Source organism: Phascolarctos cinereus, unplaced genomic scaffold, assembly GCF_003287225.1.
Source record: "Phascolarctos cinereus isolate Bilbo 61053 unplaced genomic scaffold, phaCin_HiC Scaffold_5;HRSCAF=322, whole genome shotgun sequence".
NCBI classification, from domain to species: Eukaryota; Metazoa; Chordata; class Mammalia; order Diprotodontia; family Phascolarctidae; genus Phascolarctos; species Phascolarctos cinereus.
This window is the reverse complement of record NW_027555958.1, coordinates 65,815,367-65,832,769: the sequence shown is the minus strand read 5'-3', so window position 1 is coordinate 65,832,769 and position 17,403 is coordinate 65,815,367. Positions and strand designations below refer to the sequence as shown.

Sequence of the window (17,403 nt, the reverse complement as noted above, 5' to 3'; positions counted from 1 at the left end):
CCTAGCTGACCTGCACAGTCCCATGTTCTTACCCTGTGCTGCCCAGATGGTTTGTGTACATGAATACCAATGTCCTCCTCTCATAGACTATTGCAACAATCTCTTAATTGGTCCCTTACTTCCAGTCTCTCCACTATTTAATCCATATTCCATACAGCTGCCAAATTGACATTTCTAAACCACAGCTCTGACCATGTCACTCACTTGCTTAAGAAGCCTTAGTGGCTCCCTATTATCTCTGGGATCAAATACAAATCTTTCTTTTGGCATTTAAAGCCCTCTCCCATTTGGCTCCAGCCTATCATTCCAAACTATTTCATATTCTTTGCCCTCGTTCGCTCTATGTTCCATTCACAATAACCTGCTTGCTGCACCTTGTACATGCCATTTTCTTTTCAAACACTTGCCTTTGGCTGGAATGCTGTCTCTCTTAATTCCACATGTTGGGGTTCCTAGTTGCCTTCCAGATTTAGGTCAAGTACTATGTCTTATATAAAATCTGTCCTGTTTCCTCCGGTTTTTAGTGTTTTCATACCCTTCCTGCTCCTCTAATGATAAATGTACGTGTTTTATTATCCCAATTGTATGTAAGTTCCTTGAGGACTGTTTTATCTATGTATCTTAAACTAGTAGCATAATGCCTCACATGTAGAAAAATCTTAAGAAATACTAATTTGGGTTAGCTAGTGGTGCACCAGCACTGGTGTCAGAAGGACCTGCCTTTACATCCAGCCTCAGACACATAGTTGCAGGATCTTCTGAAGCCAAGGTGGTGGAGCAAGCAGTAAATTGCTCTCACTCTGTCCTATTGACCTCTAAATCCCCTAAAAAATAGCACCTCAGACGAAAAAATCTGGAAAAGTGAGAAGCAGTCTTTTAGCCTGGGAAATTTGAAGGATTATCAAGAAAGGTCTTCTAAAGTGAGCACTGTCAAGGATGGGAGGCATGTAAGCAAGCCAGTAGCAAGCCCCACCTCAGTGAACCAGTGGGAGATCCTGAACCCCAGGGGGGTAGAACAGGAAAATATCAACACCAGGACCCCCATGCGCCTTAGCATAGCCAGGAGAATCAGCAGACTCCAGTTCAGAGAAACACCACATGCTTCACGCAATCCTGGGGGAGCAGGTATTGGCTAGCAGCTGAACCTCCATGTAGTTCAGCATAGCCCTGGGTAGGCATGCATCCTTCAGTAGCCAAACCTCTATGTGCTTAAGTGCGTCCTTGGGGAACTGCACAAAAACCCTACCTGGCCTCAGCATACACCAGACACCACTGTTAGGACCCCAGTTCAGCACCATATAAGCTGCCAGACCCCTACACCCTTTAGTTGTCATCACCTAAGGCCCCAGTACATAAAGCCAGTGACCAGGCCCCTGGCCCACAGCCCAAGAAGTTTGGAATAGTGCCCTCTGGTCTCCAGCATGAGAAGTTAAATTTAAAAGTCAGGAAATAGGCAAACGAAATGAGCACAAAGCAGAAAAGAACACTGACCATAGAGAATTGTTATGATGACAGGGAATATCAAAACATAAACTCAGAAGAGGACAACATTATCAGTATATCGACATCTGAAACCTTAAAGGGAAATATGAACTGGTCCCAAGTCCGAAAGCTTCCTTGGAAGAGCTCCAGAAACATTTTAAAAGTCAAATAAGAGAGGTAGAAGAAAAGTTGGGAAAAGAAATGAGAGGTATGCAAGAGAGAGAGTCAACAGCTTAGAAAAGGAATGTAAAAATTGAGGAAAGTATGCTTTAAAAAATACAATTGGCCAAATGGAAGCAGAGGTACAAAAATGCACTGAAGATAAGACTTCCTTAAAAAGTAGAATTGGCCAAATGAAAAGGAAGGTACAAAAGTTCTCTGCAAATAAGAATTTAAAAAGTAGAATTGGTAAAAATAGAAAAGGAGATATAAAAGCTCAATGAAGAAAACAATTTGTTAAAAATTAGAATTTGGCAAGTGGAGGCTATTGACTGTATGAGACATCAAGAATCAGTCAAACAAAATAAAAAATAATGAAAAAAATAGAAGAAAATGTGAAATATCTCATTGGAAAAACAACTGACTTGGAAAACAGATCCAGGAGAGATAATTTAAGAATGATTGGTCTACTTGAAAGCCATGATCAAAAGAAAGATCCCGAACAGTATCTTTCAAAAAATTATCAAGGAAAACAGCCTTGATATCTTAGAACCAGAGGCTAAAACAGTCATTGAAAGAATCCACCAATAAACTCCTGAAAGAGATCCCAAAATGAATTGGAGAAAAATTCATTGCTCATGGGAAGGCCGAACTAATATAATAAAAGTGATAAGTCTACCTAAATTAACTTACTAAGTTTGTGCCATACCAATCAAACTTCCAAAAATTATTTTATAGAACTAGAAGAAATAACACAATTTATGTGGAAGAACAGAAGGTCCAGAATATCAAGTGCATTAGTGAAAATAAATACAAAGGAAAGTGGCCTAGCTATTCCAAATCTAAGATTGTATTACAAAGTAGAAATCATCAAAACTACTTAGTACTGGCTAAGAAATAGAGTGGTGGATTAGTGGAATTGGTTAGGTACACAAGACGCAGTAGTCAATGACTATAGTAATCTACTTTTTGATAAACCCAAAGACACCAGCTTCTGGGATAAGAACTCACTATTTGACAAAAACTTCTGGGAAAATTGGAAAATAGTATAGCAGAGACTAGGCAGAGATCAACATCTTACACTGCATACCAAGATAAAGTCAAAATGGGTACCAAATTTAGATATAAAGGGTGATACTATAAACAAGTTACAAAAACAAGAAATAGTTTACCTGTCAGATCTATGGACAATGGAAAAATTTATGACTAAACAAGAGATAGAGAACATTATGAAATGCAAAATGGATAATTTTGATTAAATAAAATTAAAAACGTTTTGCACAAAGCAAATGCAACCAAGACTAGAAGGGAAGCAGAAAGCTGGGAAACAATTTTTACATCCAGTGTCTGTGATAAAGACCTCACTCCTCAAATATATAGAGAACTGAGTCAAATTTATAAGAATACAAGTCTTTGCCCTGTTGATAAATTGTCAAAGTATATGAACAGGCAGTTTTCAGATGAAGAAATTAAAGCTATCTATAAACATGAAAAAATACTCTAAATCACTATTAATTAGAGAAATGAAAATCGAGACAACTCTGAGGCACTACCTATCAGATTGGCTAACATGACAAAATGGGAAAATGATAAATATTGAAGACGTGGGAAAATTGGAACACTAATGCATTGTTGATGGAGTTGTGAATTGATCTAACCATTTTGGAGAGCAATTTGGAACTATGCCCAAAGGGCTATAAAACTGTCCATACCCTTGATCCAGCAATAACATTTCTAGGTCTGTATCCCAAAGAGATCATGCAAATGGGAAAAGGACTCACATGTACAAAAATATTTATAGCAGCTCTTTCTGTGGTGGCAAAGGAAATTAAGGGGATGCCCATCAACTGGGGAATGTCCGAACACATTGTGGTATACGTATGCTATGGAATACTATTGTGCTATAAGAAATGATGAATAGGTATACTTCAGAAAAACCTGGAAAGTATTACATAAACTGATGCTAAGTGAAATGAGCAGAACCAAAACATTGTACACAGTCACAGCAACATCGTGCAATGACCAGTTTTGATAGACTTATCTTCTGTCAGCCATTCAATGATATAAGACAATTCCAAAAACTCAAGACAGAAAATGCTATCCACATCCAGAGAAAGAACTATGGCATCTGAATGCAGATCAAAGCATACAATTTATTTTTCTTTCTCATGCTTTTTCTCTTTGGTTTTATTTCTTTCTTATAAGATGACTAATGTGGAAATATGTTTAATATGATTGTACATGCATGGCCTATATCATAATACATCTTTTCTCGGGGAGGTGGAAGGAGAAGGAGGAGTAGAAAATTTAAAAGTCAAAATCTTATAAAAATGAATTTTGAAAACTAAAAATAAATGAATAACTTTTTTAAAGAAAAGAAACGTACGTTCCACTTCTGGGAGCCAAGATGGCGGCGTGAAAAGGTAGTCACTCTCACTCTCCCCTATCAACTTCTGAAAACCCAGAAAATATCACCCCAGAAAAGAAACCCTGGAACGCCTGAACTAGAAGAAAGATGGGGAGCAGCAGTGCAGCAGTCCAGCAAACTGGTCTCCCAGTGCCTCAGCAAAAATAAGGGAGGCAGAACTACAAGGGGCCCCAGGCAGATAAGTACCCTGTGGCATTCATCTGAAAGGAGGTGAAGAAAACAACCGAAAGGCTTCCTAAAGCCCCAGCCTTGCTGATTCCAACCCAACACCAGGTAAGCTGTGGAGCCCTGCAGCCTCCAATTGTGAAGAAATCCTGAAGCCCAGGTGGTAGAGCAGGCAAACACCAACACCTGGACCTCCAGTGCCTCAGTGAGGGGGGAAGGGGACCGTGGAAACCAGCTCAGAAAACCACCAGGTGCCTCGGCACTACCCAAAGGAATCTCCCAGTGCATTAGCAGAAATGAGGGAGACAACACTGCAGGGGCCCCAGGCAGATAAACACCCTGCAGCACCCAATTAAAAGGAGCTGAAGAAAGCTAAAGGAAAGAAAAAACAGGCAACCTAGAATTGCCTGAAAGTTCCAGCCTTGCTGATTCCAGCACAACAGCAGGTAAGCTGCCAGAAACCTACAGCCTCCAATTGCCAGCATAAGAGGCCCCAGCACAAAGCCAGTGACCAAGACCTAGGCTCCCAACATGAGAAGCTTGGGTCAGTACCCTCTGTTCCCCAGCAGGAGAGCTCAATCTCTTTAAAGGCCAGGGAATAAAGAAACACCATGAGTAAAAAGAAACATACCATAGATTCATATTATGAGAAGAGTGAAGATCAAGACAGAAATTCTGAAGAGGACAACATTGTCAACAAACCCACATCTGCAACAACAAAAGGGAATATGAACTGGTCTGAAGCCCAAAAAGCCTTCTTAGAAGAGCTCAAGAAGGATTTTAATAGTCAAATGAGAGAGGTAGAAGAGTCCTTCAAAAATACAATTGGCCAATTGGAAAAAAAATACACTGAAGAAAACAAGTCCCTAAAAAACACAATTGGCCAATTGAAGAAGGAAGACAAAAACTAACAGAAGAGTACTGAAGAAACAAGTCCCTAAAAAACACAATTGGCCAGTTGAAGAAGGAAGTACAAAAACTAACAGAAGAAAACAATCTGTTAAAAACTAGAATTGGACAAATGGAAACTAATGTCTCTATGAGAGAGCAAGAATCAGTCAAACAGAAACAAAAAAATGAAAAAATAGATGAAAATGTAAAATACCTCATCAGTAAAACAACCGACCTGGAAAATCGACTCAGGAGAGACAATTTAAAAATTATTGGACTACCTGAAAATCATGATAAAAAAAGAGCCTGGACAGTATCTTTCAGGAAATCATAAAGGAAAACTGCCCTGGAAGTCCTAGAACCAGAAGGGAAAATAACCATAGAAAGAATCCACGATCACCACCTGAAAGAGATCCCAAATTGACAATGCCAAGGAATATAATAGCAAAATTCCAAAATTACCAGATGAAAGAGAAGGTGCTGCAAGCAGCCAGAAAGAAACAATTTAAATATCATGGAACCACAGTCAGGATTACACAGGACCTTGCAGCTTCTACATTAAAAGACCACAGGGCATGGAACATGATATTCCGTAAGGCAAAGGAGCTTGGAATGCAGCCAAGGATCAATTACCCAGCAAAAATGAGCATCATTTTTCAAGGGAGGAGGTGGATATTCAACGAAATAGGAGACTTCCAAACTTTCCTGATAAAAAGACCAGAGCTCAACAAAAAATTTGATCTTCAAGTACAGGACTCAAGAAGGACTTAAAAAGGTAAATGGGACAGAAGATACAATATGTTGTTAATGGGGGGGGGCTGTTTAAACCCCTACAAGGGAATATGAGACTTGCAACCCTTGAGAACTGTATTGTTATTACACCTTGTTAAAGGAGTATACATAAAGAGGGTGGATATTAGTTGACTTTGATGTAATGATAAAAAAAATCTAATCAAGTGGGTTAAATGGATCCAAATAAGTGGATCAATCTGATCTTAGAAAATGTACTGAGAAAGGAGGAGGCAGACAAGGGTAAATTACATTACAGGAAAAGACACAAAATCCTATTACAGCAGAGGGAAAGAAGGAGGGGGGAGCATTGTTTGAACCTTACTCTCATCAGATTTGGCTCAAGAAGGGCATAATATAATCAGTTAGGTATAGAAATCTAACTTGCCCTATAGGCAGTAGGAGGGAAAAGGGGAAAGAAAAGGGAGGGGGAAAGAAAAGGGAGGAGGAAAGAAGGGAGGGAAAGCAGTAAGAGTAAAGGGAAGAAAAGAAAGGGATAATAAAAGGGGAAGGGACTGAAGGAGGCGTGGTCAAAAGCAAAACACTAGTGAAGGGGGAAAGGAAAAAGGAGAAAGAAAAGCATAAATGGGGGGAAAGGATGGAGAAAAAGACACAGATAGTAATCATAACTGTGAATGTGAATGGGATGAACTCTCCCATAAAAGGAAAGGATTGCAGAATGGATTAAAAACCATAATCCTACAATATGTTGTTTACAGGAAACACATTTGAAAAAGAGTGACACATACAGGGTAAAGGTAAAAGGCTGGAGCAGAATATATTATGCGTCAGCTGAAGTGAAAAAAGCAGGGGTAGCAATCCTGATCTCAGACAAAGCAAAAGCAAAAATAGATCTAATCAAAAGAGATAAGGAAGGAAACTACATCCTGCTAAAAGGCACCATAGACAATGAAGTAATATCATTACTAAACATACATGCACCAAATGGTATAGCATCCAAATTCTTACAGGAGAAGTTCAGGGAGTTACAGGAAGAAACAGACAGCGAAACTATACTAGAGAGGGACCTGAACCTTCCCCTCTCGGCACTAGATAAGTCTAACCACAAAATAAACAAGAAAGAAGTTAACGAGGTGAATAGAACATTAGAAAAGTTAGGTATGATAGACCTCTGGAGAAAACTGAATGGGGATAGAAAGGAATATACTTTTTTCTCAGCAGTAAATGGCACATACACAAAAATTGACCATGTACTAGGGCATAAAAACCTCACAATCCAACGCAGAAAGGCAGAAATATTAAATGCATCCTTTTCAGATCATGATGCAATAAAAATTATATGTAATAAATGGCCAAGGAAAGATAGATTAAAAAATAATTGGAAACTAAATAATCTAATCCTAAAAAATGATTGGGTAAAACAACAAATCATAGAAACAATCAATAATTTCATTCAAGAGAATGACAATAATGAGGCAACATACCAAAACTTATGGGATGCAGCGAAAGCAGTTCTTAGGGGAAGTTTTATAAAGCAGCAATCATCAAAACGCTTGGTACTGGCTAAGAAATGGGGAGGTGGATCAGTGGAGTAAGTTAAATATGCAAGACACAGAAGTCAATGACTATAGTAATCTATTATTTGATAAACCCAAAGACCCCAGCTTCTGGGATAAGAACCCACTCTTTGAAAAAAACTGCTGGGTGGGGGCAGCTAGGTGGCACAGTGGATAGAGTGCTGGCCCTGAAGTCAGGAGTACCTGAGTTCAAATCCAGCCTCAGACATATAACACTTACTAGCTGTGTGACTCTGGGCAAGTCACTTAACCCCAATTGCCTCACAAAAGAAAAAAAAAGAGTAGAAAAAAACTGCTGGGAAAACTGGAAAACAGTGTGGCAGAAACTAGGCATAGACCCAAATCTCACACCATATACCAAAATAAAGTCAAAATGGGTTCATGACTTAGATATAAAGGCTGATACCATAAGTAAACTGGGAGAACAAGGAATAGTTTACCTATCAGATTTATGGAAAACAGAAGAATTCATGACCAAACAGAAGATAGAGAACATTATGAAAAGCAAAATGGATCATTTTGATTACATTAAATTGAAAAGTTTTTGCACAAACAAAGCCAATGCAACTAAGATTAGAAGGAAGGTAGAAAATTGGGAAAGAATTTTTACAACCAGTCTCTCTGATAAAGGCCTCATTTCTAAAATATATAAGGAATTAAGACAAATTTATAAGAACGCAAGCCATTCTCCAATTGATAAATGGTCAAAAGATATGACAGACAATTCTCAGATGAAGAAATAAAGCCATCTATAGTCATATGAAAAAATGCTCTATTGATTAGAGAAATGCAAATCAAAACAGCTCTGAGGTACCACATCACACCTATCAGATTGGCCAACATGACAAAACAGGCAAATGATAAATGTTGGAGAAGATGTGGGAAAATTGGAACACTAATATATTGTTGGTGGAGTTGTGAAATGATCCAACCATTTTGGAGAACAATTTGCCACTATGCCCAAAGGGCTACAAAAATGTGCATACCCTTTGATCCAGCAATAGCACGTCTAGGGCTATATCCCAAAGAGATCAAATAAATGGGAAAAGGACCCACATGTACAAAAATATTCATAGCAGCTCTTTTTGTGGTGGCAAAGAATTGGAAATTGAGAGGATGCCCATCAATTGGGGAATGGCTGAGCAAGTTGTGGTATATGAATGTAATGGAATACTACTGTGCTATAAGAAATGATGAACAGGCTGACTTCAGAAAAACCTGGAAAGACTTATATGGTCTGATGCTCAGTGAAGTGAGCAGAACTAAGAGGACTTTGTACACAATAACAGCCATGTTATGCAATGACTAAGATTGTTAAACCAAACCCTTCTCAGCGTTACGAGGATCTAAGACATCTCCAGAGGTCTCGGTATGGAAAATGCTGTCCACATCCAAAGAAAGAACTATGGAAGTCGAATCACTATCACTTATTTTTACCTTCTGTTGAGTTTTGTTTCATCTTTCTGATGGTTCCTCCTATTGGTTTTAATTTTTACTTATAACTTCAGTAATGTGAAAATATGTTTAATGGGTATGTAAATGTAAAGCCTATATCAGATTGTGCGCTGTCTTGGGGAGGGTGGGGGGGAGGAAGGGGGAGAAAAATTTTCAACTCAAAAGCACATGGAAGTAATTGTTGATAAATTCAAAATAAATTAATAAAATTTAAAAAAAAGAAACTTACTAGCTGTGTGACCCTGGGCAAGTCACTTAACCTCAAATGCCTGAGAGAGAGACAGACAGACAGAAAGACAGAGACAGAGACAGAGAGAGACAGAGAGAGAAATGCTTATTGAATTGAGCTTAATCAGTACAGGGCACTCCTTAGAAGAATCGCAGCCCTCTATACTTCTGAGCAATTCCCTAAAGGACATAGAAGTTATATGACTTGATCAGGAAAAGAACCTGAATATAGCTTTTCCCAACTCCAGCCTGGAACTTTATCCAAAATACTGCCTGTAGACACACATTAAATTATAGGATCATAAGATCTAGAGCTGGAAGCAACCACTTTGACCATGTAATCCAACATTCTCATTTTACAAATGAGGAAACCAAGGCCCAGGGAGGATAAGGAACTTGCCCAAGACCATACAGGTAGTATTTGAACCTAGATACTTTAAAGCAAAACTAATTTTAAGATTACCCTAGCCAAAAATGCTTAAGTGCATTGTGCCTCTGGTGTTTAAAATGAACACTTCAAAATTGGGAGCCAAAAGACTTCTGCCTTTGCATCACATATATCATTATTGTTTTCACAGGTTAGAGACTGCTCTTTGTGTGGGCTTCTTGATCTTGCTCTGGAGAAAGATTATGTGCATTCTGAGATTGCCGCATATTTGAACCACCTGATTAACATGGGTGTGGCAGGGTTCAGAATTGATGCTTCCAAACATATGTGGCCTGGAGACATAAAGGCATTTCTGGATAAACTGAACAATTTAAGCACACACTGGTTCCCTCAAGGAGCCAGACCATTCATTTACCAGGAGGTACTAAGATAAAATGTGTATAAATGCTGGGGACAGAGGTTGAATGACAGGTATAGATGCAATGATTTGATTTATTGTGAAAAATTATAATTTTGCTGAAATATATGTTTTCTATAGGCTGACCCAATTATGAGTTAATCCTGGTTATGCAATCCTGGATTAGGTCAGAATTTTCACAGGGTAAAAATAAAAATTGCCTGGATAATTTGGGGCTTTTCAATAGCATCCCTCCGAAATGGAAAAAAAAATTCAGGTCATCTCTTAAAATGAAAAAATTATTTTGAATATTTTGATAGCATATAACACTAGAAATGTTGGCACAAAAAATGTTAGTATGATGACTAAAGTATTTTGAAAGTTTCTATGCAACATCATATTCTTTTTCTGATTTCTGCTAGGTAATTGATCCAGGTGGTGAGGCAGTTCATAGGAGTGACTACTTTGGAAATGGTCGGGTTACGGAATTCAAATTTGGTGCGAAACTAGGCACAGTTCTATGCAAGTGGAATGGAGAAAAGATGTTCTATTTAAAGTAAATGAAAATGGGAGCTCACGGTAGGCCTACTGCTCAATGAAACCTTACCCCAAGGGTAAAACAATTTTTAGGCATTTATTTATATGTTCCCAATGTACACTTAGAATGTTCTGAATCTATATCAATTGAGCATTTTTTATTACACAGAGATGTCAATTTGAAAACATGAACTTTCAAAACTATAAGAATCACTTGGTTTTAATTGAATCATGAGAGGATGGAACTCTATTTGGCTAAGGCTTATTTTTATAATGTACTAAAACCACATGAATGTTAGCATTTAAAAATCGGTGGAATATAAAAATTGTATGTTGGAGCCTGACTATGACACCCCTTGCTTTAATACAGATTCTACAATAATCTTTTCCTATACAGAGTCTCACAGAGAGTATATAAATACTGCATAAGTACCAAACATATTTAGGGCCCAACAGAGTTTCACCTTAACTCTGGAATATTAGAGCTGAAATAAACCATAGGGAGCCAAACTCATTTTACTGATGTGGAAATTAAGACCCAAAATGCTGAAGTGACTTGTTTGAAGTTAAATTGTTAATAAGTAATTAATTCAGGATTGGATTCCAGTTCTTCTGGCTCTCAGTCCAGTTCATATTCCAGTATACTATGGGCATTCTGGATAAAGATTCCTGTTTAATTATGTTAAGAAGTACCCTACAGGGAGAGACGAACAGGAGGAACCTATGGACCATAAGTAAAACACTCCTTATTTCTTTACGCAGTAATTGGGGAGAAGGTTGGGCCTTAATGCCTTCAGACAGAGCACTTGTCTTTGTGGATAATCATGACAACCAGAGGGGCCATGGAGCTGGAGGAGCTTCCATTCTCACCTTCTGGGATGCCAGGTAGGTGGTAGAATCCTCTACCTTTTTTTTTTAATCTTACTAATGGTTTCCAAATTTTTCTTCTTTTCTTTGATGACTATACTTAATCACTTCCAGATTGTATAAAATGGCAGTTGGATTTATGCTTGCTCATCCTTATGGACTTACACAAGTGATGTCAAGCTTCAGGTGGCCAAGAAACATTCAGAATGGAGAGGTATTTTTAATTTCACCATTTAGCAAGTACCTACTATATAAAGAGTCCTGTGGGGAGACATTGGACAAAGATATACTCAATCAATAATCAATTGATCCATAAGCATTGATTGTTTACTATATGCCTACTGTGCTAGGTTTCAGCAGTATCAAAAACTAAATAAGGCATAGATCTTCCCATCATCGAACTCACAATGAGTTGGGAAGATACAGTGAATATACAGATAAAATTAAGTTCTTTGTGAGATCTGAAGCAGAAGAAACTTTGTAATTTATTGGAAGAACCAGGGAAGGCTTCATGATGGAGGTGACATTTAAACTGAGCTTCAGAGTTGGATGGAAACAGAATTGGATTCAAAGTACCTTACTACCACTGAATTCTCCACCTAAATACTCCACCTGAGTATTGAAAGTATTCAGGGGGTGGCATTTAATGCAATTTGGCTAAAGTAAAGAATATGTGGTAGAGACCAATAGAAGATAAGATTGGAAAGATATAATGGTCTTGGATTGTAAAGGTTCTGAATAACAGGTTGTGAAATTTAAATTTTGTTCAATGAGCAATAGGAGTTACTGATGAGTTTTGAGGAGAAGATCACACAGTTTGTGCATAGGATCATAGACTTACAGCCAGAGACTTTAGTCACAAAATCACAAAGAGTGATTTGTCTGGATTCACATGAGTAGGAAATAGTAGAAGCAGGACTCAAATCCAGCAATAGGAAAAGGGAGGGGGAAGAACCAAATAAATGAAATCACTGATGCTCATATCTTTGTTTTGACAAATTAAGGATTTTAATGACTGGGTCGGACCACCCAATGACAATGGAGTGATTAAAAGAGTAACTATCAATTCAGACAATACTTGTGGTAATGACTGGGTTTGTGAACACTGATGGTGTGAAATAAGGTAGGAAAGCTTAGTTGTACCTGCCTAACAGCATTCTCTTAATAACTGATATACAAGTATCCCAAAAATTTTAGTATGGTATTAAACTTTAATATCTTAAAACTGCACCAAGACTTTTGGTCTGTATGGAACTGCTTATACATACACACACACACATCCTCACAAAGGGGAGAGAAGGGTGGTGGGGAGGAGAATAGTCCAAACAAATACATTTACCAATATTTTGTATATTTTATTTACAGGAGTATGGTTACTTTCCGTAATGTAGTTAATGGCCAGGATTTTACAAATCGGTGGGATAATGAAAGTAACCAGGTGGCTTTTGGCAGAGGGAATAAAGGATTCATTGTATTTAACAATGATGACCGGTGAGTAGCAGTGAATTTTTTTTTTAAGTTTCATTTAAACATATCCTTAAATGATCATTTTTCCTGGCCTCCAACATTTTTATCGATTTTCTGAAGGATACCTGTAGTGATTAGAATAGGTAAAAGTAAAAAGGGAGAGGAAAGAGAAGGAAAGAAGATGAAAGAGAGAAAAGAAAAACTTCTCTAAAATCAAGACTTCATGAAGTACATTCTCAGATTACTTCTAACTTGAAGGAATTCACTCTTTTTGCCTCTCTATATATTTCACATTATATTTGAAAACAACAAAGGGAGCATTAATAAGGAAGACATTACTATACGTCTTCTATTCACTCTACCAAAAAACTACCATTTTTTTTAGCAGATTTTGGCTTCCCATTTATTCTGAAAATTTATAAACTTCCCATTTATTCTGAAAATTTATAAACTTCCCATTTATTCTGAAAATTTATAAAATTTATAAACTTACTAATTATTTTTCTTTGAAATATAAGTTTTATTGATATCTTTTGTTTTTACATTGTAATCATTTCTTGATATTCCCATGCTGTAGAACTGTCTCTTCTATCAACAACAACCACAACCACAACAATCACAATACACAGTTAAGAAAAACAAACTTCGTACATGACCAATCCAGTGAATGTGTTGGACAATAGATACAGTGGTTCCTCACCTCTTTACATACAGTTGGGAAATGTGTTTTATTTCCCAGACCCAGATTGCTTATTAAAATTAGTCATAGTGTGTCTCGATTTTAGAGTTCTTTTCATTTACATGATTATAATTATGTTTGTGATCCTGTTTTCCTTACTCTATATCACTTCATGTAAGTTTCCCATGTTTCTTGAAATTCTTCATATATGTCATTTCTTATGGTCCTTTTGTACTCTATTTTACCCATATGCCACAATTGGCTCACCTATTCCCACATGGATGTGAATTTGCTTTGCTTTCATTTTTTCACTACCATAAAATGAGACTCCTTGAGGCATATGTTCATGAGTGGAGTCTCAGGATCAAAAGATATAAACAGTTGAGTCACTTTTTTCAAACAATACTAAATTATTTTCCAGGATGCTTAGAACAATTCCTGGCTTCTCTGACAGTATTAGCATACTTTTGCCCAACATTGAATTTTTCTGGTTTTTGTTACCTTTGTGTCAATTTTCTGTCAAATGAAATCTTAAAATTGCTTTTTTTATTTTTCTTTTTATTGGTAATGTGGAGCAAACTTTGCTTAGTTTGTAATACTTCCTTTGTAAACTATTTGTTTATATTCTTTATCTACTTATCCATTGTGGAATGACTCTTGGTTTAAAATTCCCTAAACATATAAGATAGCATACTTGTTTTTATTTTAGTTGCATTGGTTTTATTTGTGCAAAAGCTTGCCAATTTCATCAAATTTTTTTTTTATTTTATGCTCTTCCCTATTTCTTGTTTGCTTCAGAGTTTTCTCCCTAACCATTGTTTTGAAAAGTATTTAATTCCATTCTCTTCTATTTAAAAGAAAAAAAGGAAACTTTAGTTATTATTATAGTGGGGATTCCTTTCATATATATCAATTAGACCAAAACGTCCACTGGCCTTCCTCCCAATTTTCAAATTCTGTGATTCTTTTTCCTTTCTTTTATAAGTTGCCATTTGCATTCATCCTTGAAATCTATAATAGTACATAGTATAAACTTCTTTTTTGGCCAAAATGCATTCCAAATTTCCCAGCAATTCTCATTTAACTTTCTTGAAATAGTTTATCTGACTGGTGGAACTCTGTTTTACAGTTAGATTATTCTTCATTCCTATTCACTTACTCTATTCCACTGAGCTACTTTTCTATTTTTTTATACAGTACCAAATAGTTCTGATGCTTACTACTTTATAATATAGTTGAAGGTCTGAAAGTACCATTTCTGCCTTTTTTTCATAATTTTCTTTGAGACTACACATGCAAGGAACATATTTATATATGTGGCTTTTGAAGAATTTGGTTATAGGCATCACTTTGGATGGGGGTGATGGTGGTGTTGATTAGCATTGTTAAGAGAAGGAGATGAAATTAGTATAAGAGATTCATGGTATCTTTACAGGTATAAAAGATGTTTGCAAACCCAAGTAGCCACTGTATAAATCTTGAACTCCAAAACGAAGCACAGTACAGTAAGAGACCTACTAGATTTTGAGTCAAGGGACTTCGTTTTGAAATCTTGGCTCTGTTACAATTTGACCTTGGTCAAGTTACTTAATGGTCAGGACTTATGTAGCAACTTAAGATTTATTTACAAAACACTTTATACATATTAATTAATTGATCTGCACAACAACTTTATAATGTTGTTTCTATTACTATTCCCATTTTGCAGATGAGGAAGATGAGGCACAAAGCAGTTAAGTGACTATCCTAGAAACACACAGTAAGTGCCTGAGGCAGAATTTGAAATTAGGTCTTTCTGACTTTAGTCACACTCTCTATCCATTGTGCCACCTAACTTAACATCTCAGCCTCAATTTCCTGATTAATTAAATGAGTATAACTAATGGTTTAACTAAATGAGTTAACATTAACAAATGGCCTCAAATGACCCTTCTAATTTCAATTTACTGTCTTTAGTGAAAAACTGATTCTAGTGCAGACAAGTGACCCAAAGCCATTGTGTATATTCCAATTGTACCCTTTTAGGAGGACAACAGATTTGTTGAACAGATAGTAAATGCTGAGGGAGTAGGCATGCTGCATCATCATCATCATCATTATCATGCTAACAGTAACGTTGACAACCAACATAGCAGTTCTATAAAATGTGTGAAGGTTTACATGCGTTATCTTATTCGATTAGAGCAAGAGGGAGGAAATCAAAAGAAATGAAAATAGTAATAGTAGTTATAGACTATACACAATGGGGAAGGAGGGCCAAAAAAAAAAAGGAAATGGTAATGATGAGTGTAGGAGTTGTAATAACACCAGGTAGGGTTGGAAAGTTCTATCTTTTAGTTCTGATTTAAGCTTTGGGAAATAAAGCCTAAGTTAAAAGATCTTTCAACTTACCTCCTTATCTCTTGTTAAGAGAGAGTAGGTCAGCAGCAGTAATTTACAAATGGCATGTAAAGCTTTTGTGGTTTTGTGGCCGGGTAGTTATGCCTTAGCATTTTAGATCCTTTAACAATCCTGTGTCAATTAACCTGCCATACCTGGAACTGAGTTTCACCTTCAACACTTAGTCTCCCAGTCTACTTACTGAAATAACAGAAGACAAAATTCAACCAATTGTACTGCTTTGTCAAAAAATGCAGCTGTTTATCTTTCTAATTCATATCTTCCATGCACAGTGACATAAAAGTACATTGACAATGGATGACTTTAAAACTCAATCACTGAAGCACCAGATGATTTTTTTTAATCTTTCAGTACAAAATATTTTTTGCTTCCTCAAGGAAGAGGTTAAAAATGATCAAATTTAAATTATTGAAAGTAACCAGTCTTTCCTGAATGGAAGCAACTAGTGCACAGATTTGAAATGTTTCCATTTATCAAAAAAGATCACAATTGAAAATCTATCGTAGATATGAATTTTCTGAACTCCCATTCTTGTCATTCAAATCTTCATTTTCAAGCACTCACCATTGGCTAAGAAGTTCTGCCACCTCTGGGAATGAATAAGATTTCTTTAGTTTGTTTGAAGACTGCCCATATTCATTAGAAATATTTCTCATTCTGGAGCCTCTCCATTTTTAGGATTTTTACGTATAGAACAGAGATATTCATAATCTAAATATTGAGGGTGACCATGCTTGCATGTTTTTCAAAACACATTTCATATTCTTGCTTTATTGTAATGGTGTTCCTTTTATTTTACAGGGCATTGTCATCAAATCTGCAAACTGGTCTTCCTGCTGGAACCTACTGTGATGTCATTTCTGGAGATAAAATCGATAACCGTTGTACAGGAATTGAAATCTATGTTGGCAGTGATGGTCTTGCTTACTTCAGTATTACCAACACTACTGAGGACCCATTTATTGCCATCCATGTGGATGCTAAATTATAGTAAATTACTGAATAAGTAGCATTTCCAGAAACAGTAAACAAAATCAAATCCCATAATGATCAATTCTCTCTTCTTAGATACAGAGTTGTACTAAAAATCAAGAAAATCTCTGCTATGTAATGTCAAAAAATACTGTCAAAATAAGCCTAAAATCTTGACATTCAAAGTATATTTTGTGTAATAATTAGAATGTAACAATTATATCCTCTATTAGATCCAATTAAAAGTGATATGGAGAGACAGCAATGATATTTGTGTGTTTATTATAAATCCTCTGTTACTCTTCTGTTTTTATTCCTCATTAATTGAAAACATAGGACTTTGTTTTATTTCATGGACCACTTTAATGGGGGCAAAATACATCAGAATTATTTCCATTTCATCTTCAAAGGAATATTCCTTCAATTAATAGGCAAAATGGTTCTGCTTTTAATGAAATGGCATATAAACTTATGAATATCATCTGAAATGGAAATGTAAAGGTTATCTAATCCAAATTCTCATGTAACACATGAATTTTTCCCCAAGTGGTCCTTTAGATT

The 17,403-nt window shown here is 36.5% G+C and overlaps 1 protein-coding gene across 3 annotated transcripts; it reads left to right on the top strand.

Moving 5' to 3' along the window:
* The first annotated feature begins 9,073 nt into the window (after positions 1–9,073).
* LOC110217692 (alpha-amylase 1-like) lies at positions 9,074–17,107 on the top strand. Of its 3 annotated transcripts, none has more exons than XR_013486884.1 (6): positions 9,074–9,944; positions 10,343–10,499; positions 11,220–11,342; positions 11,439–11,538; positions 12,690–12,815; positions 15,179–16,659. XR_013486884.1 is itself a non-coding variant. In XM_078154988.1 (6 exons), exons 4-6 carry the CDS (start codon positions 11,531–11,533, stop codon positions 16,859–16,861), a joined length of 324 nt encoding a protein of 107 aa, XP_078011114.1. In that variant the 5' UTR covers positions 9,074–9,944; positions 10,343–10,499; positions 11,220–11,342; positions 11,439–11,530; the 3' UTR covers positions 16,862–17,107. The 3 variants fall into 3 exon arrangements, 2 of the variants coding, with proteins under 2 accessions (XP_078011114.1, XP_078011115.1); XM_078154988.1 differs by lacking the exon at positions 15,179–16,659 and adding an exon at positions 16,672–17,107; XM_078154989.1 differs by lacking the exon at positions 15,179–16,659 and adding an exon at positions 16,672–17,107 and having other exon boundaries at positions 10,343–10,534.
* The last annotated feature ends 296 nt before the right edge of the window (positions 17,108–17,403 follow it).